At 47.1% G+C, this 27229-nt stretch overlaps 1 protein-coding gene across 1 annotated transcript in view; it reads left to right on the plus strand.

The window, feature by feature from the left end:
- The window catches only part of Plb1 (phospholipase B1), a 96062-nt gene extending 70290 nt beyond the window's left edge, over positions 1-25772 (plus strand). Inside the window, exons 43-57 of the mRNA XM_051181827.1 lie at positions 2853-2918; positions 6491-6551; positions 7064-7122; positions 9103-9170; positions 9426-9469; positions 9691-9790; positions 12968-13019; positions 13765-13845; positions 15199-15264; positions 15667-15755; positions 17131-17206; positions 17962-18066; positions 18394-18489; positions 24453-24527; positions 25600-25772. Of these exons, the coding sequence (XP_051037784.1) occupies positions 2853-2918; positions 6491-6551; positions 7064-7122; positions 9103-9170; positions 9426-9469; positions 9691-9790; positions 12968-13019; positions 13765-13845; positions 15199-15264; positions 15667-15755; positions 17131-17206; positions 17962-18066; positions 18394-18489; positions 24453-24527; positions 25600-25764 (1203 nt within the window). The 3' untranslated portion in view covers positions 25765-25772. The remainder of the gene's footprint in view (positions 1-2852; positions 2919-6490; positions 6552-7063; positions 7123-9102; positions 9171-9425; positions 9470-9690; positions 9791-12967; positions 13020-13764; positions 13846-15198; positions 15265-15666; positions 15756-17130; positions 17207-17961; positions 18067-18393; positions 18490-24452; positions 24528-25599) is intronic.
- The last annotated feature ends 1457 nt before the right edge of the window (positions 25773-27229 follow it).

Raw genomic sequence — 27229 nt, forward strand, 5'->3', positions numbered from 1 at the left:
GCCAAACTGAGGTCCCATCCCTGAGTCAGGGAGAGTCCCTTCACTGTGAGCCCCAGGGCAAGTTGTGCCCCTCTCTGTCCTAGTTCAAGCAGAGAACCCCAAAGAGATGATGCTCTACCTGGAATCTCAACCTTACCTCCTCCATTCTGGACAGAACCTGACCTAACTATTGATGGGTTGAGGAGAGATCCAGCCTCCTAGAGCCTGTGAAAAGCCCAGCCCAGGAGAAGCTGTTGCTAAGCAACCCTGGAGCCCATTCCAAAAGGGTCCATCTGTTGGCCAGCCCAGCTTCCCTGCAGTGTCTCAGGTGCCATCTGCTCTCTGCTGTGTGTCTCAGAGCCATACAAAAGTCCACCCATAGCTCACTGTGAGCTGACAGGGGACCAGGCAGTGAATATTTTCATCCAGGCTGTGTCTAAACATAGAAGCAACAAGCAGGACCGGGGGGATGAGGGTGGGGTAGAGGCAGCAAGTTGGGAGTGAGCTCCTCTAGTGCCCTTCTCCTCCATCCCCAATCTAACTGCTACCACACTCTGCTGTGCCAGGAAGGGTGAGTTCACAGTACACCATGGTTTTAGGAAGTATGATTTGCAGGTTGTGTGAATTTTGTATGGCCTAGTCTTGATTAGCTCTGTGAGCCACTCTCCCCTCGCTCCCTTAACTGTCTCCTTGCCTCTTCTTTCCCTAACTCCCTTCCTACCTCTTACTGACATTCCTATCTCTAACCCTGAAAATGAGGTCCCTCGAAGACTTTCCTGTCTCCATCTTACTGGCTTCTCTCTGTATGTGTGCGTCCTCACTCTCAAGTTGATCTATTTCTAGAGATTCCCCCCCCCACCTTGAACTTCATAGCACCAGCTTCCTCAGTCTCTCACTCTACCACTGTTTTTTCCTTTCCCAGACACCAATCCTCTATTTCCAAACCCTTAAAACACATTTCCTCTTGGAAGCTCCATATGGTATAAAATTACTGCTCCTACCCAAGAAGGGGGAGGGGTTAGATGTACACAGAGCCCATCAGAAAAGCTCCCTTCCTTCTAGAACTGCAGATCTTTCCATCCAGCCATGCAGCCAGCCCAGGTCACCAGCCACTGACTGAACTGCTGGCTCTTGCCTGGGCTCTGTCTCCTTGACAGCCCAAAGAAACCACCCCTCTACCTGCTCAGGCTCAAGGCCAGGAATCTCTCATGTAGTCAGCTCCACCCCAGCCTGACTCATGTGTACTAAGCAACCAAGAGCCAATAAGAACAGAGTTCCAAGGTCCCCTTGGCTTCTGACCCCTTCAGCATTTTCTCCTCTCCCACACCTCATGGTTCCTACAATCAGATAAATAGTTATGAGGTGCCTTCTGCTCTCTCTTGTGCTGGCCACATCTAGACCAGATCCAGCCAGGACTTCTCTGCAAGGGAAAATCGTAGTTAGCACCCTCGCCCATGTCCTGAGGGATGTATGTCCCCACATCTTGTGTCAGTTCCCTCGGCAAATTCCACACTTCTTCACTGTCTAGGAATGTCTCATGCCCTCCCCTTGTGCCGAGAGGACAAGTCTCCCCCTGCCTTCCTCTCAGTATTGCTCTGGGTGCAGGAACTGGACACAGGCATAGGTCAGTCTTTTGTAGAAGGCACACAGGCTGCCCTCCTGGGGTGACTGTTGAGAAGATGACACTGATCTGAGACAGCCTAATTAGCTGTGCTGCGTGCCATTACAAGCCTCTCTGTCTTGCACTGGTGACTCAGCCCGGAGTGCACTGGTCTCTGTTTCAGATTGGAGTGCTGAGGCTGAGAAGAAAAGGGGAGGCAGGCCTCAGCATTGGGGTTGGGTTCCAGACAGGGTTTCTCTGTGTAACAGCTCCGGTTGTCCTGGAACTTGCTCTGTAGACCAGGCTGGCCTCAAACTCACAGAGATCCGCCTGCTTGCCTCCTGAGTGCTGGGATTAAAGGGGTGCACCACCACCAGGCTTGTTCCAACATTTTAACCCTCCTCCTCTTCCTCCTGCTACCCCTCCTTGAGCCAAAATAAACCCTCTCCTAGCTGTGTTTATGATGGAGAGTTAGTTTACAGCACCTGGAATTGATCTCTACAGACATCTTTTCCAAAAATCCGGCTTTCCCCTCACATCTCCCCACATCTCTTCTATTTGGTTTCCCTATTTTTCAGCCTTGGCCATTGCAGTCCACAAGCATGTCCCCGAGTGTCCCAGCCCTGGGTCTACCTCACTATCTCCGGGTTGGATCTTCAGTTGACCATGCTCCCCTCTGTTTTGTGTTTCCTCCTCATTTGTTTCTCCTCTGCCACTGCAGCCTCCTCCCTGCTTTGATTAACCCATCACCTTCAACTGGGTGGCCTGGGGGAGTTGACGGGGCTTGTATCAGCACTGACTGAACAGCAGACGGGTGAGGGGAGAAAAATACTGAAAATGCAGGAAGCCTGCTTAAAGGGGGAAACACATGTGGCAGAAGGAAGAGAGGAAAAAATGACAGGTAATAAAATACAGTGGTAATCACAACCCTTCCTCAGAAAGAAAAGTGCTGAAATGTGAGTCTTTTGCCAGAAAAATAAGAAAATAGGTAAGGCTGAGGGCTACGGAGATGTGTAATTGCTACAGTCTACATGAGATCATGGAGTCCAGATGGCAGGATGTGTAGGACTTTCTCTAAGCCTTTTATTTGTGCCTCCCTTGTTAATAAGGGTTTGCAAAAACCCTTCTGGGAATGGCTGAAATTTTGTTTACTAGGATCCTTCCACTTTGAAGCAGAACCCTGTTAAATAACCCTAGAAGTCAGGACGATTAGCTCATGAACATCCTTCATGTTGTTAGAGAAGCTCTCAGTGTGGTTTCTTTTTCCTCCTAGGATGAACCCTTCCTGAGAACCTTCCGGAACAGTGACTACATGTACCCAACCAAGCCAGCCATTCAGGTAACCTCTGAGTCATGTCTGTGTCTCTCAGACACAAGCCAGTCCCACCTGCCAGGGACTTGGGGTGTGGTACAGATTTCACTATTAGTTTAAGAACAAATATACCCTTCTTACATACTGGGAATTGGAATGTACAAAAGAGGGTACGGAACTGCGAGCCGGGGCTGGTCCTGACATGTTCTCAAGTTGCCTACCTGATATTAGTGGCCAAGCAGAGAGCAGCATGCATTGACCTTTGCTGGCCCAGGCTCAGAGACACTGCTTTTAATTAAGCATCTCAGTGTTGCAGAGGTCGACAGGGGGGGGGGGGGGAGGAGCATTGGGGGTGGGACAGAGGGCATGAAGTACTATCAACTTCCTGAAGGTGGAACCCTAACTGAAAGGAAAGGAATCTCTGCCAGGGGTGGGGCCCAACAGGAAGCTGACGCATATCCAACAAAACCTCCAGCCTTAACTAGATATAAGTCACTCAGCCCCACACTGAGCTTTCAGAGCCTGTAGCTTTAAGAATCAATGCTCCAAAGTTGGCTTGCCAGATCCTGCACTGCACCACACCACACCCTGAAGGACCTAGGGCCTGGTCCACAGGAACAGAGACTCAAACGCTTATTTCACATTCATGTTGAGGGTTGTTGAGAAGCATGTGATGCCCAACCTGGGTAGTTAGAACCTACTAGAGAGTTCACACTAGCTTACTAAGCATCTATTATGTGTCATACACTATTTCAGGGAGTTAGAAACTGATGGGACTCCACTCTTCCAAAGAGTCTCATTTGCTGAGTTGAGCTATCTAGTATGTAGCTAAAGTGATCGTTTCAAAAAGGGACAGTCATTGCTCAGAGAAGGGAGATAAGACCAAGAACGAAGGACCAAGGGAGGGATGGCCAGTTCTGATGTATCATGAATGCTGAGCTTGTCTGAGAATGGGGAGATTTGAACTGAGACATGCAAGTCAAAAAGATGCCAGCTGCCGGGAGGACCAGAAAAGGCCAAACAGAAGGGCCAGAAAGTGTGGAGGCTGGGGCAGGAGGTGAAGCAAGTGAGTATAATTGAGGAAGAGAAGGAAGGTCAGAGTGGCTGGAGTCGGGGCATGTGAATGTGGTGAGTGTGGAAATCAGAGTAGTGCTCAGGGCCAGATCACATAGCTGGAGTGCCTGGCAGTGAAGGTTAGCTTTCAGATGGAGAGCGAAGAAAAGCCAAGCCTTTAAGAGACTTTAGGAGACCCCTCTGGCTGCAGCATGGAGGCTATATCAGACATCAGTGACTGGGGGGAAAACTTGCTTTATGAGATAGAGCATCATATAGCCCAGGCTGTCCTAAAACATACATAGCCAAGGATGACCTTGGACCCCTGATTCTCTTACCCCACCTCCCAAGTCCTGGGATTATGGGTGTGCACCACCACACCTAGCCTTTGTTTAAATCTTTGTCTGATTTTGAAATATGATCTCACTCTATAGCCCAGATGGGCCTCTAATGCACAATGATCCTCCTGCCTCAGCCTCCTAAGTGCTGGGATTACAGGTGGGAACTGCCACACCTAGAAGAAAGATCTTTATAAGCCAACCAGAGTGCTGAGAATAGCCTATGTGCCAAGAACAGTCAAGGGTAACTTCCTATTACAGTAGTTTGGCTGGGAGCTGTGTCATCTCTAGGCTCTTTGAATTTTCTGACTCACATTAACCCAAAAGAGTTGAGTTCTGCTTGAACCTGTAACCAAATTCCTGTGTGACTGAAAAGCCCTGTCAACCAGGCAGTCATCAGTACATTTTCTGATTGGATACTAAGGAGCAACCATGATGCTAGTGCTGGATGGACAATGGTGAACAGAATGGGGCTCTGCCTGTTCTCAGGGTTCTTTATTCTTAGGGATCTTTTCTTCCACTGTTGGAAGACTTTAAAGCTCAGGCTAGAAGGGTTGTGCTAGTTTTAGTAGGTTGCTGCTTAAAGTAGGCAACATCAACAGAACTTTTGTTACAAAGGCAGAGTCCTGAGTGGTATCCTAGACATACTACGTGTACATATAGTAAGATGGCAAGACCCTGGGAAGTCCTGGTTGAGGTCACAGCGTGGTGTCCTCTTCCTTTGTGACAGATCTAATCTGTATGTGTCACATAAAACATGCTCAACTCTGAGAGATCGCTATGATGTGGTAACTCTAGAACTTTCTTTTGCAGTTGCATTTTTCCCATGAATTTGTCATCTGACTGTGCTTGATTTACATAAAACATCTAAACAGATGGGTGAAATCACTGTGACCTGTTGAGGAGGTCCTTGGGAATAAATGGATCCACTGGTTTAAGAGATAGTTTGGTGAAGTTCTCCCCCCCCCCCACACTCCATGAAAGCCACACTTATGTCAGAGTCTTCAGGGTTAATTGATCAGAATTCCATGCATGCACAAAGTTGGAATGTTACAGATCCAGCACCAAGTTGTCTTGTGCTATCTGTCCAACTAACTCTGTGCCCAATCCAAATCCTGTGACTATTATGGGAAACTTTTTAAAAATACATTAACAAACCACTAGCTCCTATCATCCCAAAAGCTAAAAATGCCGTCAGATAGCAACTAGGAGGACGTTTTCCTTCTTTACTGTAACCGCCTGATGTCACCATCAATGAATTTCTTTTGTTCTGTGACTATAAAAACTTCACAGAACCATTTCTACCATGTTATTTGGGGCAACCTAAAAGTCTATGTTCCTAGGCCATGGTCACTTTTTTTCCCCTCTCCCTTTAAGGCGGAGTTGTGTTTTGATTGACAGTTCTTTGCTCTCACTCAGGAGGAGGGTGAGAAGGCTTGTTTTCAGATGACCTTTCCAAGGCTCTGGCAGGCACTCATACTTGGAGAAAATCAGTCAAACCATTGTGGGGAGGCATTACCACACACCCACTTCCCTTGAATTGTCATTCCTGTGCCTTCTACCTCACACCCTACCTTTACTCTCCCTGGCACCTGGAAATCCCATCCTTTATTAGATACAAGGACTGTTGACCAAAAGGGTCCAGTGTGGCAGGTTATTTGTTTCTGACCATGGAGGGATCGATGGCTCCAGGTTAAATAGACAAAACAGGACAGATATGCAGAAACCAGGGGCTTTGCAATTACAAAACTTTGGCATTTTTAAAAAATATTTTAATGGATGGTTGTTTAAGACTCTAGAATCATAATTAATGTCAGTCAGCTTAGTGTTAACAACATACACCTATATACATCTATATACATGCATGTTAGCCTTGTAAAACCTGTCTTTTGCAGAACTAGTTGTAAGATTCACTGTTGTCTCCCTTATTTTATGGCTGTTGGTTCCATTCAAATGTAGATGGGTTGGGAAAGAAAGGCTGTGCTGTGTGTGTGTGTGTGTGTGTGTGTGTGTGTGTGTGTGTATGTGTGTGTATGTGTGTAAGCAGAAGTCCACTTGTCCCTAATTTCCCTTTTCCACATCTACAGTAACTATGCCTACCCTTCTGAGCCCCTCCAGTGATATATTTCTAGGTTCCTTGGCTGACTCTTAGGTGCACCTTGCCTGCATGTGAGTGATGGTCTTCTGTTTGTCTTCCTCTTGACTCAGAACTGGGGCAGTGACTTCCTGTGCACAGAGCGGAATCCTTCCAGCAGCGTGCCCAGCTCAGGTAAGTGAAATCATCACACCCCCTTCATCAAATACCATGTTGGATGAGAGACACCATGCACTGATTGGATGGACCTTGCTGATTCCATTGCAAGGCAGAGTTAGATGCTTGAAGTCCCTGGGAAGCTGGTGGGCAGGTACTGCTGGGCTCCCATGTGGAAGGGTTCAGACCTCTCCCAAGTAATACTTTTATCTCTTTGAGGTTTCAACACAGCTCCTCAGGCCTCTTTGATTGCTGAGATAGATGCAGCCAGGGGTATGACCCTAGCTGCCTATAGCCATGTGGCCCACACTAGAACTGTGCTGGACCACCTGTAGGATGCTGTATGGTAGCTGTCATGCCCATACACTTCAGAGCCTTAGTGTTCTGAATGAATGGAAGAGGCAGCACCAGTGAAGTTCTAGGCTAGAAACAGGGCAGGGAGGTGGGCTAGGGCAGACTCACTGGCCTTGTTTAACTCATACTGTAAAAGGCCAACACCTGCCAACTCTCCTTTTGCCTGTTTTTCCTAGTCCATGAGCTCCGACCAGCAGACATCAAGGTGGTGGCAGCACTAGGTGACTCTGTGACTGTGAGTACTAAGATGTGGGCCAGGGTGGGCCCCACAGAGTTTAGCCAGGCTGTGCAGAGTTGGCTCTTAGCATGAAGCATGGATCCCAGCCCTGCCCCATCTTCCTAAGCTCTACTTAAACTTCACCCCATGCACCCCTCCACCCTACCCTGCCCCCTAGTGTCTCATCAGTATTGTGTACGTGTCCAAAGTTGCCTGAATTCAACTCCATTAACACAGTCCTTATCTATACATTGCCCGGACCCCCTCACCCCACTGAAGGGCGTGTTCCTTAGTGACAGAGGGAAACCCAATCATTCCTGGCACAGTTGCATTAGTCCACTGTGTAGCTACTGTTCTGTGTACTGTGCTCTCTCAGCAACTATAAAAAGGACAAGTGAAACATTCATAGCCCTCTGGCTAAGACAGCAAGAAGCTTATGGAGGAGGAGAATCATGAGTGAATAGGTGACATATGGGACTCTCAAAAGGCATGTCCATTCATGTAGGAACAAAACCACCCCATGTGGAAGTGGAGTTTTCATTGTGTAGACATGGGAAAGCGAAAAATGCACAACAGGCCCCAACAACCACAACTTCACCCTGGTCCAGCGCATGTGTGCTCGAAGGCAAAGGATTCTTTGGGTTTTGTTTTATATGCTGGGATCTCAATAAAGAGCCCTGACTGGCTCCAACTTGCTCTGTAGCCCTAGCTAGCCTCAAACTCCCAGCAAGTCTTAGCCTTTCAACTGCTAGTATTATAGGCATGAGCTACCAGGCCCCGCTGAAGCAATATTGATTTTTTTTTTTAATTTGAGAGACAATCCTAAGTAGACCTGCCTAGCTCAGACTTCATGAAGATGACTTTAAACTCCTAATCCTCTTGGTCTCCATCTCTGAAGTGCTGGGCTTATGGGTGTACACCACTGAGCGCAGTTTATACATTACTGACAACTGAACCCAGGCCTCCATGTATTCAAGGCAAGCTCCCTATAGGCTTGGGGGAAGATTCCTGTGATGAGATTAAGTTGTTTATTTTTTTTTAAAGTCTGTTTAATTCACTGATAATGGCAAAGGTGTTACCTTGGTAAATTTCAAGGATAGATTGCTTCTTTTTTATTAAAATAAATAAATAAAAGATGGTGGCTTCAGAAATCTTTATAGAAAAGAAATTTTTAAAAAAGGAAGCTTTGGAGGCAGAGGCAGGCAGATCTGAGTTCCAGGCCAGCCTGGTCCATAGAGTGAGTTCCAGGACAGGCTCCAAAGCTACAGAGAAACCTTGTCTCAAAAGAAAAAAAAAAGAAAAAAGAAAAAGAAAAGAAAGTGAGCAACATGGAGAGGTAAGCTACAGATTATGATTTCCCCGTGGGATAGGGGTTTGGCTTTGACCATGCATTGGAGGAGTAGCAGGGACAGATATGGACTGAGATGGGAGAGAGTGAACTCAGGGTCTCTGGGCTGAGGAGGAGGTTCAACAGTCCAGGAAGGGTAAGGAGGGGAGGACAAGAACAGAACAGAGCAGCTCTAGGCCCTCAGGCTCTGGAAGTAGTGATCAATGAGCTTCCTTCCGAGGCCTTGTGTGGTCAGAAATGCAGGAAGCAAACATTGGGGTCAGAAAGTGGATGCTGGATTACAATGTCCATCACTGGGGACAGTGTTTTTGCTTTAGACCCTAAAGGGAAGAGACACATGGAAGTGTCAGAGTTGGAGGCAAATGGCAGAGATACAGAGAGTTGTAGGACTTGAATGCCTCCAAGGACATGAACGACAGTGCAAAAGAAAGGGCAGTCACTGGGAAAAGGGGACAGCGCCAGAAAGAATCAGCAGGACCAAGTGAAAGTCTGAGAGAAGAACTCAAACCTTAAACATGTAGAAACACAAGAGTGGGTGCCTTCCCCCAGAAAGGCCAAGGCGAGTACTGGCTGCTACACAAGGACCAGAGGGCCAGCCCTCTAACTTATCAAGTGACAGCCTTTTGAAAGCTTCTCTTTGCCTTTCACAGACAGCCTTGGGAGCTCGACCAAGTGAGTCCAGCAATCTAACCACCCCCTGGAGGGGACTGTCGTGGAGGTAAGAGTGCTCTTGGCTCACCCTCTATAGATAGTTTCCCTCTAAAGAGGATCCCCTCCACCAGCCCAGGGGTAGGCCTAGATCCCCATGGCCCAACTCTGATATCCAAGGACACTTTGTGATGCTTGTGTTTGTCCTGAGGGTGGTAGGAGTCATGCCCCAAAGATAGAATCTCTCCAGCCCGAGTCCCACCTGTGACAACTCGGGAGGCAGCAAATCAGTGTGACTTTGACAAAGTTGCTTTCTCTTCCCTAGCATTGGAGGAGATGGAACATTGGAGACCCATACCACACTGCCCAGTAAGTAGCCCACCCCAAGAGGTCCTGGTACCACAACAACCATAGCCCTCACCGAGGCTAAGGCCTTTTGCCTAGAGTTGAAGAAACAGGAAGTGGTTGGCAAGGAAGAGTCAGCTAGCCCCAGAAAAATAAGGACCCCCTTTCCATACACCTGTGACCCCAACCTATAGGCCCACTTCAATTCCTTTCACCTGTGACCTCTGCTTTGTCTCTCTTTAAAGACATACTGAAGAAGTTCAACCCTTCCATCCTTGGATTCTCTACCGGTACCTTGGAAGAGACGGCAGGATTAAACGTGGCCCAAGAAGGGGCCAGAGCTCAGTGAGTTGATGTGGGGACCAGCAAAGAAATCAAGGTGGAAAATAGGACGTAGCAAGGGTCACAGGGTCTAGGACCAAGCCTGGACTCAATGGCCTCAGTACACAGTACTCCTTGAATGCTGGATCTGCATCAAACCTTCCATGTGGGTTGTCTGGTGTAATCCTCATACCCTTGGGCACAGGTACTATAATGTAGATCTTGTGGCTAGAGAGTTTCTTAAATATCAGAGGTCATCAAGGAGGACCTAGATCAGACCATTCCTGAATGCAGCACTGACCACTGTGCTATTGAAGAAGCCAGAGGACCCTGTCTATTTTGACACAAGCAGGCTCTGCCCCTGCTAACTCCAGTTACACCTCTTGTCTATCTGGGACATGAGTCACCTATGCAGAGTGGCTCTCAACATCATGAACCACTTGGTTCTCTTCCTTGCTTTTCTATTTTGCCTCAAATCCTTGAATCTAAAAGAAGAAAAGAAAGCTGTTTTGACACCAGAGAGTAAGATGTCAGGGCCCCTAAATGGCATTGCAGTGGTTTGTTTTCACTGGGCTCTCTGTTGTTGACAGCAACCCAGGTAATTAAAGCTGAAATGCCTGACTGGGTTCATTGATTTCCTGCATGGAGTGGAGCAAGAGTGTGCTGGGTATTTACTTTGCAGAAGCATTGCTGGGTTCTTGTCACCAGGGAGACAGCACAAGCTTGACTCACATGCTGCTTACAGAGAACATTCCTTTTGGAAGCCTAACCCAGGCCCAGGGCTCAGCTTGAATCTTGGTGCTGCAGGTATTGATACTTAGCGTCACAAGAGGAGACCTATTTGTCTACAAACACTGGGCCCTGTGGGTGATGATTCCAGCACCTAGTTACTGTTAGGATTGCTGGAGCCCAGTCATTGTTCACCAGGGGCTGGCTCCTCAGTCTTTTCCTCCCCCACTTCTTCATGGGGGAAAAGGGGTGGTATGGACATGTGTGTGATGTGTGTATTCAGGCGCATGTGCACACACATGGTCCTACAAGCAGAGTCCAGAAGACAAGGTCATCTTTTTTTCTGGGTAGCTTACCACCTTAAGTTTAGATTTTAAACTTGTATGTGCATACACGTGCCTGCCACAGAGACTAGAGAGAGGACTGGAATCCTTGGAGCTGGAGCTACAGGTGGTTGTGAGCTGCCTGGCATAGGGACTGGATGTCCTGTGCAAGCAAGCATTTTTAACTCTTGAGTCATCTCTCCAGTAATTTTTTTTTGGGGGGGGACAGGGTTTCTCTGTATTGCTTTGAAGCCTGTCCTGGAACTAACTCTGTAGATCAAGCTGGCCTCGAACTCACAGAGATTCACCTGTCTCTACCTCCTGAGTACAGGGATTAAAGGCATGCATCACCAACACCCAGCTCAGTAATGTCATCTTTAGTGTGTGTGCGCATGCGATGTGGGGTACACTCGTGTATAGCAAGCACTTCAACCCACTGAGCCAACTCACTGCCCTCTCCACCTTGTATTTTGACTCTCTCTGAACCTGGAACTCACTGATATGGCTACATTAGCTGACTAGTGAACTCCAGGGTTGCACAGCCTATACCTCAGCGCTGAGATGACAGGTGTACACTGTTAAACCTGGACTTACACTGAGCCATCTCCCTGGTCTCCCATCTTCTCCTTTTCTTACTGCCTGAGTAGAGGCAGTGGTAGGAGATGTAGCTGACATCCACAGGCATCCCTTGTGTCTGCCCAGTGTTAAGGGGAAGCAAGAGGAAGCTGTTGGCTTAAATTGTTCTCTCTCTTTTCCTTATTTCTAAGTGTAAGTCATCTAAAGAGAAAGGTAACACATGAATGACCTGAGTTTGAATCCCCAGCCCCCATGTGATTGCCAGGCCCACAGAGATCAGGTCTTCTGTGTTCAAATCATCGCTCAAAAACTTGCTGGCTGTGTGATCTTGACCAAGTTGCTTAGCATCTCTGAGTCTTTAGTTTTCTCCTCTTTAATGAGGTTAATCACAGTACCTGTCTCTCAGGGCTGTCATAGGATTAAAGGAGATAAATAAGCCTTGGAAAGACTGAGCATGACCTATGTGCATACAAAAGTTTGCCATTCTTGGGCTATTTAGTTTCAAAGTCTTATTCAACACCTTATTTCCCTTCCATTAATCCTGAAGCAAAAATGCATTCATTGTCTGCATTACTTGAGGGATCCCGTAGATTCAAAGGGTGAAGTCCTTGCTCTGAGTTAGCCCAGCCAAGGAACTAGACACAGAACAACTAGCTTTGGGGGGAAGGAAGGGTTATGTATGACAGCACTGCAGACTGGAACCATCTGCTTCTCAGAAAGTACTTAGGAAGGGAGGATAATGTCAGGACACGCTGTCTCAGGCCTGGGGCCTCTACAAATTCACAGAGCTGTGGAAACAGTTGCAAGAAGAGACCCCCGGCCCTGAAGGGAAGGGGTAGACAAGATGGAGGACCTGTGGATAAGGATGCATGAAAAGAAGAGCACGGCGTATCTTGTTGCCTTTACTTTACAACTTCTGTCCCTGTCACTATAATCCCGGGTGCACAAATTCTCTTCTCTGTGACAGGGCAGTGATGGCACCACAAGTGCTGACAAGTGTCTGCCCACCAGCACACACAATTGAGTGTCTAGGACCTAACAGTGTACGTTTGTTTACACAAACAATGGGGGGACAAAAGGAGTCCCAACCCTGCCCAAACAGTCTCTCCTAGCCTGTCTTGTTGGGGGAGGGGGTCGAGGGGAGATAATAGTGTCAAAATCCAAATAACCATGGAGAACCTAAAGGGATCAAAGAATTGGCCACTGGGGCTCAGGCACAGCAGTGAAAGGAGCCATCAAGCCTGGGAAGGAGAAATCTGAGGACTAATTTAGGAATGTGACTTTTTTCAAAAATAAAAATTATTTTTAAAACAGGCAACAGAATAAGAATCAAACAGGCTTGGCTTGTAGTGAAAAGACTTGATAAAAGAGGAAAGAAATCTGAGGTCAGTGAGACCCTGGTGCAGTCCCAGGAGCAGCAGGGTCTGGAGCAGTGTAGCCCCCAGCTGTTGCAGGACAGAAATGCAAAGGCTGGCTGGGAAGAAAGGCATTCATGGGGTTAGTCTTTCTGGAGTCCAGCTTAAGGCCTCCATCCTGAGCAACCCTGATAATGACTTCTCTCCCTTCTCTCTAGGGACATGCCGGCCCAGGCCCAGGCTCTGGTGGAGAGAATGAGAAACACACCTGTGAGTACAGACCCCAAAAAGTGCTTTAACTGGGGAGACACAGAGCCTGCTGAATTCCATGGTTGCCCTGCAGCAGCTCTTCCAGGGAGCTCACAGGAGCCCTGCCTGTCACCCTGCCCCAGGGCTGGCTGCAGGAGGGCAAGGTAGCTGGCCAAGATTACAGGCCTTGGGCTCTTTATCCCAGAGTTGGCTTTCTGGAGCCCTCTTATATAAACACAAAGTGCTAAAAATAGGCTGCTCATTCCAAACCTTCCCCGTCCCCAGCCCCTCAGAATCTCACTGGCACTTTTTTCTGCTGCTCTGTTCTTATGCTGCAGACTGTGGCTCCTGGAGGACTCCTTTTATGGTGGAGGCTGAGTGGGGAGCCGCAGCTCCTGGGCCTTCCTGGTCTCCCACCATCTTGACCCTGCAGGGTTTTCCCTCCATGAACCCCTTAGATCACATTTGAGGAACATAATAATCCAGGAGGCCTTTCAAAAGCTTGGGAAAATGTGAGATACTCCATCCTCGCACTTTAAGAGATTTGGGGGAGAGAAAGTCTTTATGTGTGAGAAAATAGCCCCCCCACACTTCTTATGGGGGAGCTCCCATCAGCATAGGGCACCATGGCAATGGAGAAATTACCACCTCATACTCCGTATGATTCAAAAAAGATGGAGGTACCTGAGAGTCAGTAGACTCTGTAGCATGGCTAGTATTGCCAGCAATTGCCCCCAAACCTTAACCTCAGAATCTGTCCCCTCAGACGATCAACCTAGAGGAAGACTGGAAGCTGGTTACTCTCTTCATCGGGGTCAATGACCTGTGTCATTACTGTGAGAACCCGGTAAGCCACTGACTAGACACATTGGGGCATGAGAACAAAATGGCTGATCCCCATCCTCCTCCTCACTGTGGGCCGTGACATCTGCCCTTCCCTTTCAAGTGTCACAATAGCCTGGGATCCAGGCACTTTATTCTACCCTGGCAGCCTCGGGTCCACACAGAGCAAGTGAGGCTTAGCTTTTCCTAAGTGGTTCCCTACTCAGAAGAAAGGTCTAGAAGGATCCAATCTTCATACACTGGGGATGTGGCCTCCTTGAGGCATACTCATGGCACGTCCTGGTAGATAGGTGACCAGTGATTCTGACTCATGCCTGTTTGGAGTCTGCCCTCCCTTGGAAGGGGAGGTAATACAATCTCCTAAATGGAATTGGGGAAAAGTAGAGCCAAACTTGATTGTCCTTGCTGCCCTTCAGGACCACAGTAAGTTAACCAGCCACCCCCAGCCAGCTGGCCTGGGAGCTGACCCCATTCCTGATATGTCTATGGGGAAACATGTCCAGACTTAGGAACTGTCACCTCCAGAATACATCTTGTTCTAAGCTGGGGACATCCCATATTTTATTTGGCCAGGAAAAGCTGTTGCCAGGACGCTGAAGATGTGGTAGAACGTTTGACAGTCGCTGTTGGGGGTAGGCAGGCATCTCTTAGCTCCTGATGGATCACTGAGAGTAACTATTCAAGAGCCTGGTGTAATTATCTTCCCTCAGTCCTTCCTCTTACTGCCCAGAACTGGGGATCTGGAGTACACAGGAAGGACCTAATCCCGTAATCATACTTTTTCATCAGGATCATCAGCCTGCAAATGACACAGAGACTTATTAATTATGGAAGCTCAGCCTATAGCTTAGGCTTGCTCCTAACTAGCGCTTATAACTTAAATTAACCCATTTATTATATTAATCTACATTCTATCATGTGGCATTACCTCTCTTCCATCTTGCACCTCCTGTTCCCTCTCCAACTGGCTGGTGACTCCCCTCTGCCCTCAGAAGTCCCTCCTAACTTCTTCCTAACTAGGCCATTCTGCATTTTATTAGACAATCACAGCAACACATCTTCGCCCAGTATACAAATATTCCACAATAGGGATTTCAATATTGCTGGGTCCTGAATTGTAGAGCTCACTGGAAACCAGAGGATGCCCAGAGCTGCCTGTGGACACATGGTGTGGGGAATGTCCCTCATGTAAACAATTTCATATCTGCTCCTTGGAGCACATATTTATGAAAAAGAACACCACCAGGTCTCAGGGGAATGTAAGAGGTCAGGCTCTTAGAGACAGGAGTCACTCAGTTCACCCTCTGATTCTTCTTCCCAAAAAGAAAGCTACAGCAACCCCCTTTTCCTCTTACAGGAGAACCTCTTGGCCAATGACTATGTCAAGCACATCCAGCAGACCTTGGACATCTTCTATAAGGAGGTAGGACTGGGTAATGAGCAGTCTGTTTCCTGGTCCTGCAAGCAACCCTGCTTCCCCCCCACACACTTGGGTGCATCTAGACAAGTTACAGGACAGTTTCTAACTGCCTTGGAAGCTGGACAATAGCATAGCAAAGAGTTCTCCTCACTGGAGCCAGCTGGCCTGGGTTTGAAGGCGAGCACTGGTTTTCATTAGCACTGGGGTTTCTCTGAGTTTCAGCTTTTCTACCTGATGAAGTGAGGCACTGAAGAGTCAGTGTGATCACATTGTCCCCTCCCTGTGCATCCATTTCTTCCATGGTGATATCAGGGAGGGCAAGGTTAGATTGAAGACTGTCCTATAGGCTTCCGACCCCCACCCACTACTTCAAACTCATGAAATCCATGCCTCTGCTTCTTGCAGCTTCCCAGGGTTTTCATCAATGTGGTGGAGGTCATGGAGCTGGCTGGCCTGCACCAAGATGGGAAGTGTTCCATGCCACTGGTAGCTCAGTAAGTGTGCAGGGCATGGTTGCCTGGGGTGGGCAGGAGCCAGAGACTAAAAACACTTGGAACTGACAATATAACCAAATGCCTACTTCATTCCCTAGATAGTAGTTTGCTTTTCTATAAAATGGCATATACCAAATAACCCATAAGACTCCCCCCACACTTCTGATTCCATATTCCACCCTGAAAATCTACTCCCTGCAAGGACAGTGAGCTTCAAGAACACCTCCAGTGTCCTAAAATCCTGATACTGGGGAACAATTGAACCTGAACCTACAGTCTCTCTGGACCTTTGAATACTTGCCTGTAAAATAGGGGTAACTCCTTCCCCAAAAGCAACACCAACAGGAAACACAGGCATGGGCTAGAACAGGCTCTCAGGAGATAGCCTTTATCCCTTCTCAGAAGCAGAGCTTGGAGGCCAGCTAGGAATTGGCATTTGGGGCATCAAGCTTCAAAAGATCACTGTAGAACTCAGAGAGGCATTAGACATCTTTTGAGGCCTCAAGGACTCAGTTTCTACATATGATGGCAAACAGATGTCCTCTAAAGGTGGCTAAGGAATTCACCAGGTAGAATTACCATGGTTACTAAGAAAAGTCTCATGCCTCAGGTTCTGGTATCACATTCCACCTTGTCAAAGGTGTTTCAGGCCTTCCAATAGCCTTCACACACTAGACCTGAGAAGCCTCAGGACTGTGTGTGGCTTTGAGTCCAGAGCCATCCTTTCCAAAACTCTACCCCTTCTCCACCCAGGCCTTTTCTGATAGTTGAGAAACAAGTCATCTTAGAGAATGGGGGGCCCATACAAGAAGAGACCTTGCCTTAGATGTCAACCCTTCCAACTATAAACAAGTATCTTGTGTTGATCCAAATTCCTCAGACAATCTATGAGAATGGGGTTTTCTTGGTTCTTGGTTTCAGAGTTTTCAGTTCACGGTCTCTTGGCCCTATGGCAAGACATGTTTTTGGTGGGAATATATGGGGGAAACATGACTGCTCAATTCATGGAGGCTACAAGGCAAAGTGGGTGAGAGAGCAAAGGGCATGACCGCTGTGACTTCTTCCCTTCAAGTAGGCTCCATGTTTAATGGTTCTACCACCACCCGATAGTGCAAAAACTGGGACCAAGCCTTCATTGCTGCACTTGAGATTTTAGGGAACATTGACCATCCCAACCATGCATACATTTTTGACCTCATTCCTCAGTTAGGTCTCTATGACTAGGGTCCAAATGTTGTAGGGATAATTGTGTGTCAAGCCCCCACACACACATATCCATTGGGCAGCACAGGCAGCTCCCTGTGGGCAGAAACCATCAGGAGGGCACAGCTGGGCCACCCCAAGGAAGCTGCAACCATGATACCTTATCTCGTAGGAACTGCAGTTGCTTTAAACACACTCAAAGTCCCATGGCCATGCAGGAGCTGAAGAGGGTGAACTGGAACCTCCAGGTGAGTCTTAATGCTCTCTTCCTTCTGTCCAGAATGGGAGCCCATGCTGCACTCTCTGAGAGGGACTCAGAACTTGTGGATTCACCAGGGTTGACTGAGAGCCAGTGACTCCCTCAAATGCAGGTCTTATCTCTCAAAGTATTTATTCAGGAAAATTGGATGCCAAGGTCAGGGAAAGATGGAGTGGAGATTCCAAAGGGACAGATGGAAGAAACCCTGGCTCAGGGTCGTGCTGAGCAATTAACAGCATAGGCCACTTTCCTTACCTATGACCCTTATGAGGGGAATGGTGAGTGTACCTGGCTCCCACTTCCTTCCACTCCCGCTCCCCACCAGCAGGAAACTTAGCCCCACTGATGTCTACTTCCTGAATGCTGCTACACACCTGTGCCACTCTTTTGGGATCAGCCCACCCAAAGCCTTGTTGCACACTAATCCCTCTTCATGAGGCAAGTAATATTCCCCTCCGAAGCCACCAGGACTCCCTCTTCACCTCAGCAAGCTCCCTGGATCAAGTTAGGTCTACACCAGATGAACCTTTGAGCTGTCAATGCTTCTCATGTCTTCCCTTTTTACCTCCATTTACCAGATGTCCCTATTATACATGCAGCTAATTTAATCCTCCTAGTATTCCATGTATTGACACTTAATTCTTAGGCATTTTTGGAGAGCTGATGACATATTCCCCATGCAGTGGGGGCAGCCACACCCATGGCCAACCCATAACATCCAAAGCCTTGCCCCTTTATCCACAGAGTGGCATCTCCGGGCTCTCCTACGGGCAGCAGTACATGCAGCGTGAGGACTTTGCAGTCGTCGTGCAGCCTTTCTTCCGGCAAACTCTCATCCCACTGAATGAGGTGAGTTGCAGCTGTTTCTAGGAAGCATTTGAATGCAGCCCTCGTTTTTATTGTCTTGCTCTAGGAAGACTTATAGAGGAATTGTTTTTCAACTGTGTGGGGATATGATTGGAACTTAGACATTCTTTGAATAGTGACCAAGCACACCCGCACCTCCTGCCCCAGAATGGAAAAATCACATTTTCATTTTCAGGACAGGGATGAACTAGAGAAGCTTTAATTCGTGTTTGCTAAAAACAAAATCCAAAACCCAGGAGGTTTTCCATCAGTGTTGAGGGAAAGCAGGCAGCCATGTCCAGATGGTAACTTCATTGTCTCTGGTCACAGCAAGGGGGCATGGACCTCACCTTCTTCTCTGAAGACTGTCTCCACTTCTCAGAACGAGGGCATGCTGAGATGGCCATTGGCCTCTGGAACAACATGGTAAGAAGCTGAGGAAGCAATTGCAAGCTGTTGGCTCCTTCCTATCAGAGAACAAACTTGTTTGTTTCTCCCTAAGCTAAGCTCAACTATTGCTCCTGAAGTGTTTATGTGAGCAGATGCATGGGTTAGAACGTTGGGTATCCTGCTCTGTCATTCTTTGCCTATCCCCCACAATGCTGGCATTACAGGCTCCCACACCTGGTTTTTATGTGGAGTCAGGGAATTAAGGTCCTCATGTTTTAGCATGAGTTAGTAACAAGTTGTTATTCTCCTACCCTCTGGGGCTCAGACCCTAACATATGGAGATCAGAGGACAAGTTCAGGACATCAGACTTTGAGGGCAAGGCAAATTTTTTGTTTGTTTGTTGCTAAGCTAGCTCACTGGGGGGGGGAATGTTTTATTTATTGTGTGTATGCACACGTGCATACAATGGTATATATGTGGAGGTCAAAGCAACTTGTTCTCTTCTACCATGTGGTTTCTGGGCCTCAAACTCAGGTCATCAGGCTTCCCAAGTATGCACCTTTTCTTACACACACCATGTACCTGTTTAAAATATATATATATATATATATACATATATATATATGTATATATATGTACATATATGTGTGTGTGTGTGTATATATATGTGTGTATATATATACATATATATATATTCATATATATGTATACACACACATACTTGCACACTTACAACAGTTCCTAGGCATTGCTAAGAGACTGGATTAGAGCACCATCTGCACATTCTTGAGCAAATGGTGTCTGTTCTCCTGTATCCACATCTGGAAAATGATAGTTTAGACAAATGTCAGTCCCATTACCATTCAGTACCCAGTCTTCAACATCTGCAACTAGTATTTCTTTAGACATCAAAAAGAGCAACATCCACAGTCAGGTGGAGACTTGGTCCAGTTCTTTCCACTGGAGAAGGAGAAAACCTTATGAAATGAACATGCAGTCCTGGACCCAGAGGGGCAGGTGTCTTTGCGTCTCACCCCATCACCCCTGATGCCTACCTACATCATCTGGCTCAGAGCAAATGAAGCGCTTTCCTGGCCTTTAATCTAGGCTCCACCACACCTCAAAACCCACCTGGCCTGCATGCTTCCCATGGTGACTGAACCATCTACAGCCCTGCTCTTCTTCATGGCAGTGCCAGCCACCACTGGGCAAATATTCCCACCCCTGTCAGCAATTCCACATTGCCTGGTTCTTTCCTCAGCTGGCTCACAACATTGACTTTCTCCTTAGCTGCATCACCTCCTCCTCTCTAGCAACCAAAGCAGCACATAAGCCTATTTAACTGTAGACTCAGCTTTCTTCCTCTCCTGTTGTCTTAGGGTTTTCCTCCCACTGACATCATCTGTCTGTCCAGTTCCAGAACTTTCCATCATACCCTTTTTCAGTACAATATTCTAAATTGCCATATAAAAATATCCTTGAGTTTCCCTCCACCAGCCTCCTCGGTTTATCTTGATTTTTTTTTTTTTTTAATTCTTCTTATAGCCCAGGCTGGCCTGATGCTCTCCAGTCTGCCTCCCAAATGCCAGAATTATATAGCTGTATCTGGCTTTGGGGGTGTGAGTGTATATATTTCATTGTTTTATTACACACATATCATTGGTTCAGTACACACACACACATTTATATCTGCCACTGAGTTATATATCCCACGACTCTTATTTTTAAAAAAACAATGTCTCACTAGGATTTGTTTTGAACTCTGTGTCTCTGCCTCAATCTCCCAAGGGCCTGCGCTCATACAAGACTTTAATTTTTAAATCAAAGTAATAATCCCTACATATTTCTTTCAGCAACTTTGTTATTGAATGACAACTGTCCTGCAATGACTAAGGACATCTTTTTATTAATGGGAATCTGTTTTCCTGCCTCATGTTCCCCTAAAGATCTGAGGGAAAAGCAAAGTTTCTACTCTTCCCTTCCCAGCTTTTCCATCAAGCCACATCTGCTGACAGCTGGGACTCTTGGGGGATGGAGACCTCCTGAGGTGCAATATTGATACTCACACGACCCTGACCAAGTCCATTGGTCTCTACTGTGAGGACTAAACAGCATGGTTCAGACCTTTTTCTAAGGGCTTTTGTCCCATGAAGGCAGAAGGAAGGGGTTTAAAAGCACTGGTAACACAAGACAGTCTTGGTTCCCCAGCGTCCCTCCTCCTTTATAATTTGGGGGAATAATTACAGAATCCCTCATTTTCATCCCAAACCATCTCAGATATACAGCTCTAGCATCCCACCAACTCTCCAGTCGCTGTTTTACTGGAGTCATAGCAGATAAAATGGGCTGTTAGAGCTGGAACAGATCTGAGGGGTCTTCCAGTCAGAACACTCTGTAAGATCTAGAGACATAAGCCAGTTTGCCTAGCCTAACATAGCCATTAGAGGCACAGCAGAAACAAGAGTCCATATCTTCCCCTGGTGGCCCAGCCATAACACCAACCTCCCTCTTGCTCCCAGCCTGATAAGCACATGTACAGCCAATGAATTCATGTCTCATAATTAGAGTCCTATGACATAGTGTCTGCACTTTGGCTGGTGTTCCCAGGGCACCAAATGCACTTTGAGTTACGACATCTTTTACCTCTCCTTCCTCTAGAGACCCATTCCAGTACTGCTATACAATACCCCCTATCTACAAACCAATGCCAACAGCACTTGTGTCTCCTCCTGCTTAACTGGACTCACAGTTCTCAATCATGGCTGCATATGAGAATCCTCTCCCCAGACCATCCTCTGGTGACTTCTAAATGTAGTTGAGTGTTTACAACCACTTCAGCAAGCTCTTGTTAATCTAACAATGTTGAACCTAGGTATTTCCTGAGACCCAACAATTTTATCCCGGAGAGAAGAGTATACAAGTGTCCACTAAAAAGATGCATACTGTAGTTTTCATTGCAGCACTACACACCCCCCAAGTGTTCATCAACAAACTGTTGTATATCCATAAGCTGGAGTATTCTCACACACCAGGAGTAAGCAAACTTCAACAGCAGATGCTTGCTCACTGCACGTGTGCGCGTGCGCACTCCCCCCCCCCCCCTGTCATCTACCTCTCTGTCATCTACCTCAAAGGCAAGCTGCTAACTGTAAGGCGTTAAATCAGTGTTGTCTTCCCTAATGGTCTCTCTTTGGGTGAATAGGATTAGGGGAAGGTGTGAGAGGAGCCCTTCTGAGTACTAGTCATGTTCTCTTTATCCAAATGATCAGCTGCTTATTTGCAATGTATTTGTTTCTCTTTGTTAGCTTCTAGAAATAGTCCTTTAAAAACTATATCAAAGGGGCTGGACACATCTTGTCATCTATCACAAGACTGCATACTGCTCTTGCAGTGAACCCAAGTTCAGTTCCCAGTTGGATCAGACAGGGTCTTAGTTGGGTTTCTATTGCTGCTATATAATGCTGTCCCCCAAGAGAACTTGAGGAAAAAAGGGTTTATTTCAGCCTACAGTTCCACAGCATGGCACAGACCGTCAATGAAGGAAGCCAGGGCAGGAAGTTGGAGGAACATTGTTTACTGGCTTGCTCAGCCTGCTTTTTTATGGCATCTAGGGCCCACGATGGGCAAGGTCCCCGACACCAGTCACTCATTAAGAAAATGTGCCGTACGTGGACCTATAGTCTACTCTTATAGAGGCATTTTCTCAGTTGTGGTTCCCTCTTAGATAACTAGAGCATGTGTCAAGTTGACAAAAACTATCCTGCACAGGGTGTTTACAATTGCCTATAATAAGGGGATCTGATGCCCTTCTGGTCCTCAAGGACAACTGTCCTCATGTGCGCACACACATCCATTGACATACATAATCAACATAAATAATTTGGCTGGAGTAGGTCTTAGACATGATACTCTTTCCTTCTGTCCCTTTAAGATAGGGCCTCAGTATATGTCTCTGAACAGCCATATAAACCAAGCTGGTTTAGAACTGACAAATCTGCCTGACTGCTAGGATTAAAGTCACATGCCACTATGAAAAAAAGGAAACAGGTTAGACCCCTTTGGCATAACACACAAAGCTTTAGGGAACTTGGCCCTAATCCACTGATAGCATGTGAATGTTGCCAGGCAGGCAGAGGTCTGGGCCACAGTGTTCCATGAAGAAGAAATAGGACCCATGTGGCATGGAGTCAGGAATGAGTTTAAAGCTTCTGAGGGACATACAAGCCAGTGTGACGTTCCAGAGGTCAGGAACCAGGGTCAGAAAGACCTGGTTTAAACAAGGGGCTGACGTGTTCTCATTTGCCCTCTAGTCACTGTGCAGACATTGATTGATACAAGTGAAATTTAGCATGAGTAGAATGTGGCTGGGCCCAGGGTGACAGCCATGGAGGAGAGCTGTGATCACCTTAGGGTGTACTTAAAACTGGCTGAGGGAAGTTGGGGGACTACAAAACAGAGCAAATGGTCAAATAGAAATTATGTTCTGTTTCAGACACAGGAAGTGAGAGCTGACTCCTAGTCATTTATCTACACAAGAGGTATCAGGGTCTGCCAAAGGCAAGAGCTCAAATGGGAAAGTCTAGGTGACATGTGACAACCACAACAGAAAACTGACATTAATACACCAACATAGTATTCAAACCACAGAATTAACTGATTAATGCCATAGGGGAGGAGTAAGGAGCAGGGATCATAGGGCCAGTTACCAAGGGGCAGGTTGGGGGGGGGGTTCCATGAATATAATATAGCTGACTGCAAAAATGTTATACAGAAAACAGCCCAGGCACTAGAGGGTTGAGGATGGATGGAATAGATGCAGTCTGGTGCGAATCAACAGGAAGAGGAAATAGAGGCTCTTTGAACCCACAGGGACACAGATGTCCTCTGTGCCCTGGGAATCAGCCAACCGGACCTTTACCCTTCATCCTATCCCTAGTGTTTCTGTTTGCTAGAGTATAGTTGTGCTTCTTTGGCTCTAAGAAAGCGGAAATATATCTATATTCATAACCCATGTCCTAAATAAATGTCCTAAAAATTACACCAGTTAGTATCAGCTATCCTGCTGCCTTGGAGAAGGCCACTGGCCACCATGCATGGTCATTGTTGGTTGAGACAGGGTTCATACATGTGCTTGTGGTTTACGGCATCCCTCCCAAGCCCAGAGCCATTCCCCATCCTCTGAGTTCCTAAGAAATGGGTGTGGAAGGCATTCAGACAGCAGACAGTAAGATCAGGGCCTAGGTCTGCACCAGCATGGAAAGAATATTTACTACCTGCATGGTCAGGGCTTGGTGGCCAGGAACAGGCCTGAAGCAAATTACACAATGAATGAAGGAGAGACCAGTTCAAAGTACCTGATCTTTTCCTCCCCTAAGAACACAACTTCAGGACAGATTACACCTAAATTTGCTGGGGTGGAGGTATATCCTATTCCTGCTACTTCTCCCAGAGTCTAATGTGGAAGCATTTAACTGCACCCCACTGAAGCACAGCTGCTCCCTGGGATATTTCAAGTAAATGTTTTCATCTGTGTGACAACCCATAAAGTAGCTCCAGTTAAGGGCTGGCAAGCCAAGTGTAGTAAGGATGTCATGGTAACCAATATGCTTTCAAAGTTCTCCTGAAACTGACTAGCTGTGCACACACTTGGACAAGTTGGTAAATATGATCACCATTTCATAAAATTGGAGATACAGTGTCTGCAATCACTGCCACCCACGAGTGGAGAGGCAGTAGGCATTCTGGTCCCAGATCTTTGAGAGATTTACTATGGCCCGGATCATTCTTTCCTGGGGCCCCGGTGTCCTTCTGGGTAAGTCTTGGGGCATCAACTCAAGGGTCCTGCCCAGTTCAGTCAACTTTTTCTCCCTGTGAGTTAAGTCAGCTGGGCAGCAGATCTTACCAAGGAGCTGGTTTCAACCTGCCCTTCCAAAAAAGTACCCACATAAGCCAGATACCAACTTTCTACACAATCAAGGTATGCTTTTTCTCTTTCCAGCTGGAACCAGTAGGCCATAAGACAACCTCCAATAACTTCACATACAGCCGAACCAAACTCAAGTGTCCTTCGCCTGTGAGTGAACGATGAGTATCCTACCTGTCCTAAGTTGACTGAATGTGTAGGGGCGGGTCATACTGTCACTTACAGTATCACAATTTTCCCTTCTGGCTGCCGCAAAATAGGGGAAGTAAGAGCCAACAACTCCATTGGCAAAAAGAATTCATGCTAGACAATGCTGGCTAGAGGCCATAAACTACTTTTCCTTCAGAAGGATCTGTGGATCTTGTAGTGCCCAGCCCGACACTAGGATCTCAGGGATAGGGGTGACAATGCAGACCCTGGATGACTGTCCTAGAAAATTACTCCATTCTTGTCAAGGACGTTGGACTCCTTATCTGATCACCACTGCCCAAAGGAGAGACCTGCTTCCCACTATTACACACTTCACACCCTAAGCAAATAGACACACTTCCCAGAGTAGTTCCCCTAGTGTGCATGCGTGTGTGTTTTTACTTCTGTTCACTACTGATTTTGCCCATCCATTGGCCCCTTATCCCCTGGGCTCCTCTCCTGCCCCCAAACATACCCCTGTATTGGGCTCCCTCTCCTTTTTAATGTGTTTTTTTACATCTCTCTCCTAGACAATGAGAGGCTATATACTTGCAGTGCTTGACATTTGTTTACTAAGACGGCAGTAGACCCACAGAGACAGGCTCAGATAGATGCCTGCCCTCCTTCCACTTCTTCCTTGGGTGCTCGAATCTACTACAAGACCAGGGCTTTTGCCCTGACCTTTCCTGAGCCCTAGGCACTCCTGGGATGGGAAACTACCAGAAGGACCCAGAGGCAGCAGATCAGCCAGCACCCCAAGACTCTCCTAACAGCTTACCAACTCCCCATCTTCCAAAATCACATTTGAAAGGGAACCCTGGTAAGAAGCCAAAGAGACATTATATGTAACTGGTGTTGACCACTTGACATACCCATTCTCACAGTGAAGGTTCAGGTACAGTGTGAAGGAAGGAGATTTACAAGGACAGGCAACAGTGAGCTCATCTCTCTCTTTTAGAGATGGGATTTGGACAGATGGATAGGTGGACAGAGAGAGCCCTTTAACCTCTGATCCTCCTGCCTCCTTCCTCAGGAAAGCCCTCTCCTCTACACCCTTCGGAATACTCAGCTTCTCCCAGACCAGGTGGCTGAAGTGTCCTCCAAGGTGCTGTACTGGGCAGTGCCAGTGGCGGCAATAAGTGGACTGGTGGTTGGCATCCTTGGAGTGATGCTGTGGAGAGCCCGAAGACGCTCCTGAAAGGAAGTCCAAACACCACCAGTTTCAAGACCCTGAGTGGATCTATACCCAAATTCCCAGCTCCACTCTTATCTTCAGCTGCAGCGGCCCTGGACACTGTGGCCAACCAGAAGCCAAAGGGACTGTCACGATATCCTAGGTTTATAGAGGGCCAGAGCCTTCAATGAAAGACTGTTTTATTCTTAGCTTAGCCTGGTCCTTGCCCTCACCCTCCATCTGATGCAGATACAGGTTTGGGAGCCAGAATGTCTGTAGTCCTACACCAGGCAGGGTTGCCTAGGGGGGTATAAGACCAGAGCCAGACTGGCCCTGTCCAGTTCCATTACAGCCCTATGACAAGCATATCTTGTCACTCACCAAACCCACAGTTTCAAAATAAATGAAAGCACTGGCTACCTGATGCTGACTGGAATCTGAGGCTGACCGGTCCCTGCTCTATTGCACTCAGCACCTGAGTGCTTGTGATGGCTTCTGAGCTATGCATGTCACAGTCTGGCTGGGAAGACAAACTCCTCCCAACAAAGAGGCAGCTCTTTGATAATGCAGTTGATTACTGGTGGGTGTGTTTGGTTGCTCAGGGAGTTTCCCTGGAAGAATGTGCCATTTTGGAAGAAAATGAGGTTGGGATAGGAATTAGGTCATATCCCTTCAACCTGATTTTCGAATGGTGTTAATTTTAGGTCCTTTCTAGTTCTACATGCTGATACCTGAGAGAAATCTGGATTAAATCTGAAAATTCAAACCATTGGTTCAGGACAAGGCCAGCGCTGCATGGCTCATACACATTCTCCCTTTTATTCTGCACAAAATCCTGGTAGTGGGGGGACACTTTGAAAATGGCAGTGGTGATGAGTTCTTTTTAAAAATTGTATGCCATGTTGATTTCACCTCAAAGGAACCTAACAAGAATCCAGAAGGCCTGCATGGCCATCTTCATGTTAAGCGTCTCTATATTTCCAAAGCACAGAGCGACAGAGCAAGCTAGAGCTCCATATATTCAAACCTTGTTCTCGTGCTCAACTTCTATATCAATAAAACTGGAATGCAAGCACCCATCTTTCTTGGCTCACAGCACTTTTGAAAAGCAGATTATACAAAGGTGCTTGTTACCCCCAAACACTACTCCAATGAAAACATGACATTTTTTAGTAAAAGGTTGAGGCAAAGCCCTGAGGATGAGTCCTTGCTACTGGGTAGTGGTCTCAAGGGATGGAGACTGACTGAATTCCTTTCCTAGCAGTTCATCATCTCTTTTGGGGAAAATAAACAAGAGGCCATGTTCAGTGCTCTCCTGGGCTTCCATTTCTGACACTGAGTATGCATCATGCCCTGTTCATTCTGTGAACTGTATCAACACATCCCTAGGTGCTTCTTGTTGGGATGACCTAGTAAATCTAGAAGTTCCAAACCATATGTCTGCCTTTTCTCCTGGTCCCCATCCCAACCCCAGAAAACACCTGACTCA

The sequence above is a fragment of the Phodopus roborovskii genome, unplaced genomic scaffold (assembly GCF_943737965.1).
Source record: "Phodopus roborovskii unplaced genomic scaffold, PHOROB, whole genome shotgun sequence".
NCBI classification, from domain to species: domain Eukaryota; kingdom Metazoa; phylum Chordata; class Mammalia; order Rodentia; family Cricetidae; genus Phodopus; species Phodopus roborovskii.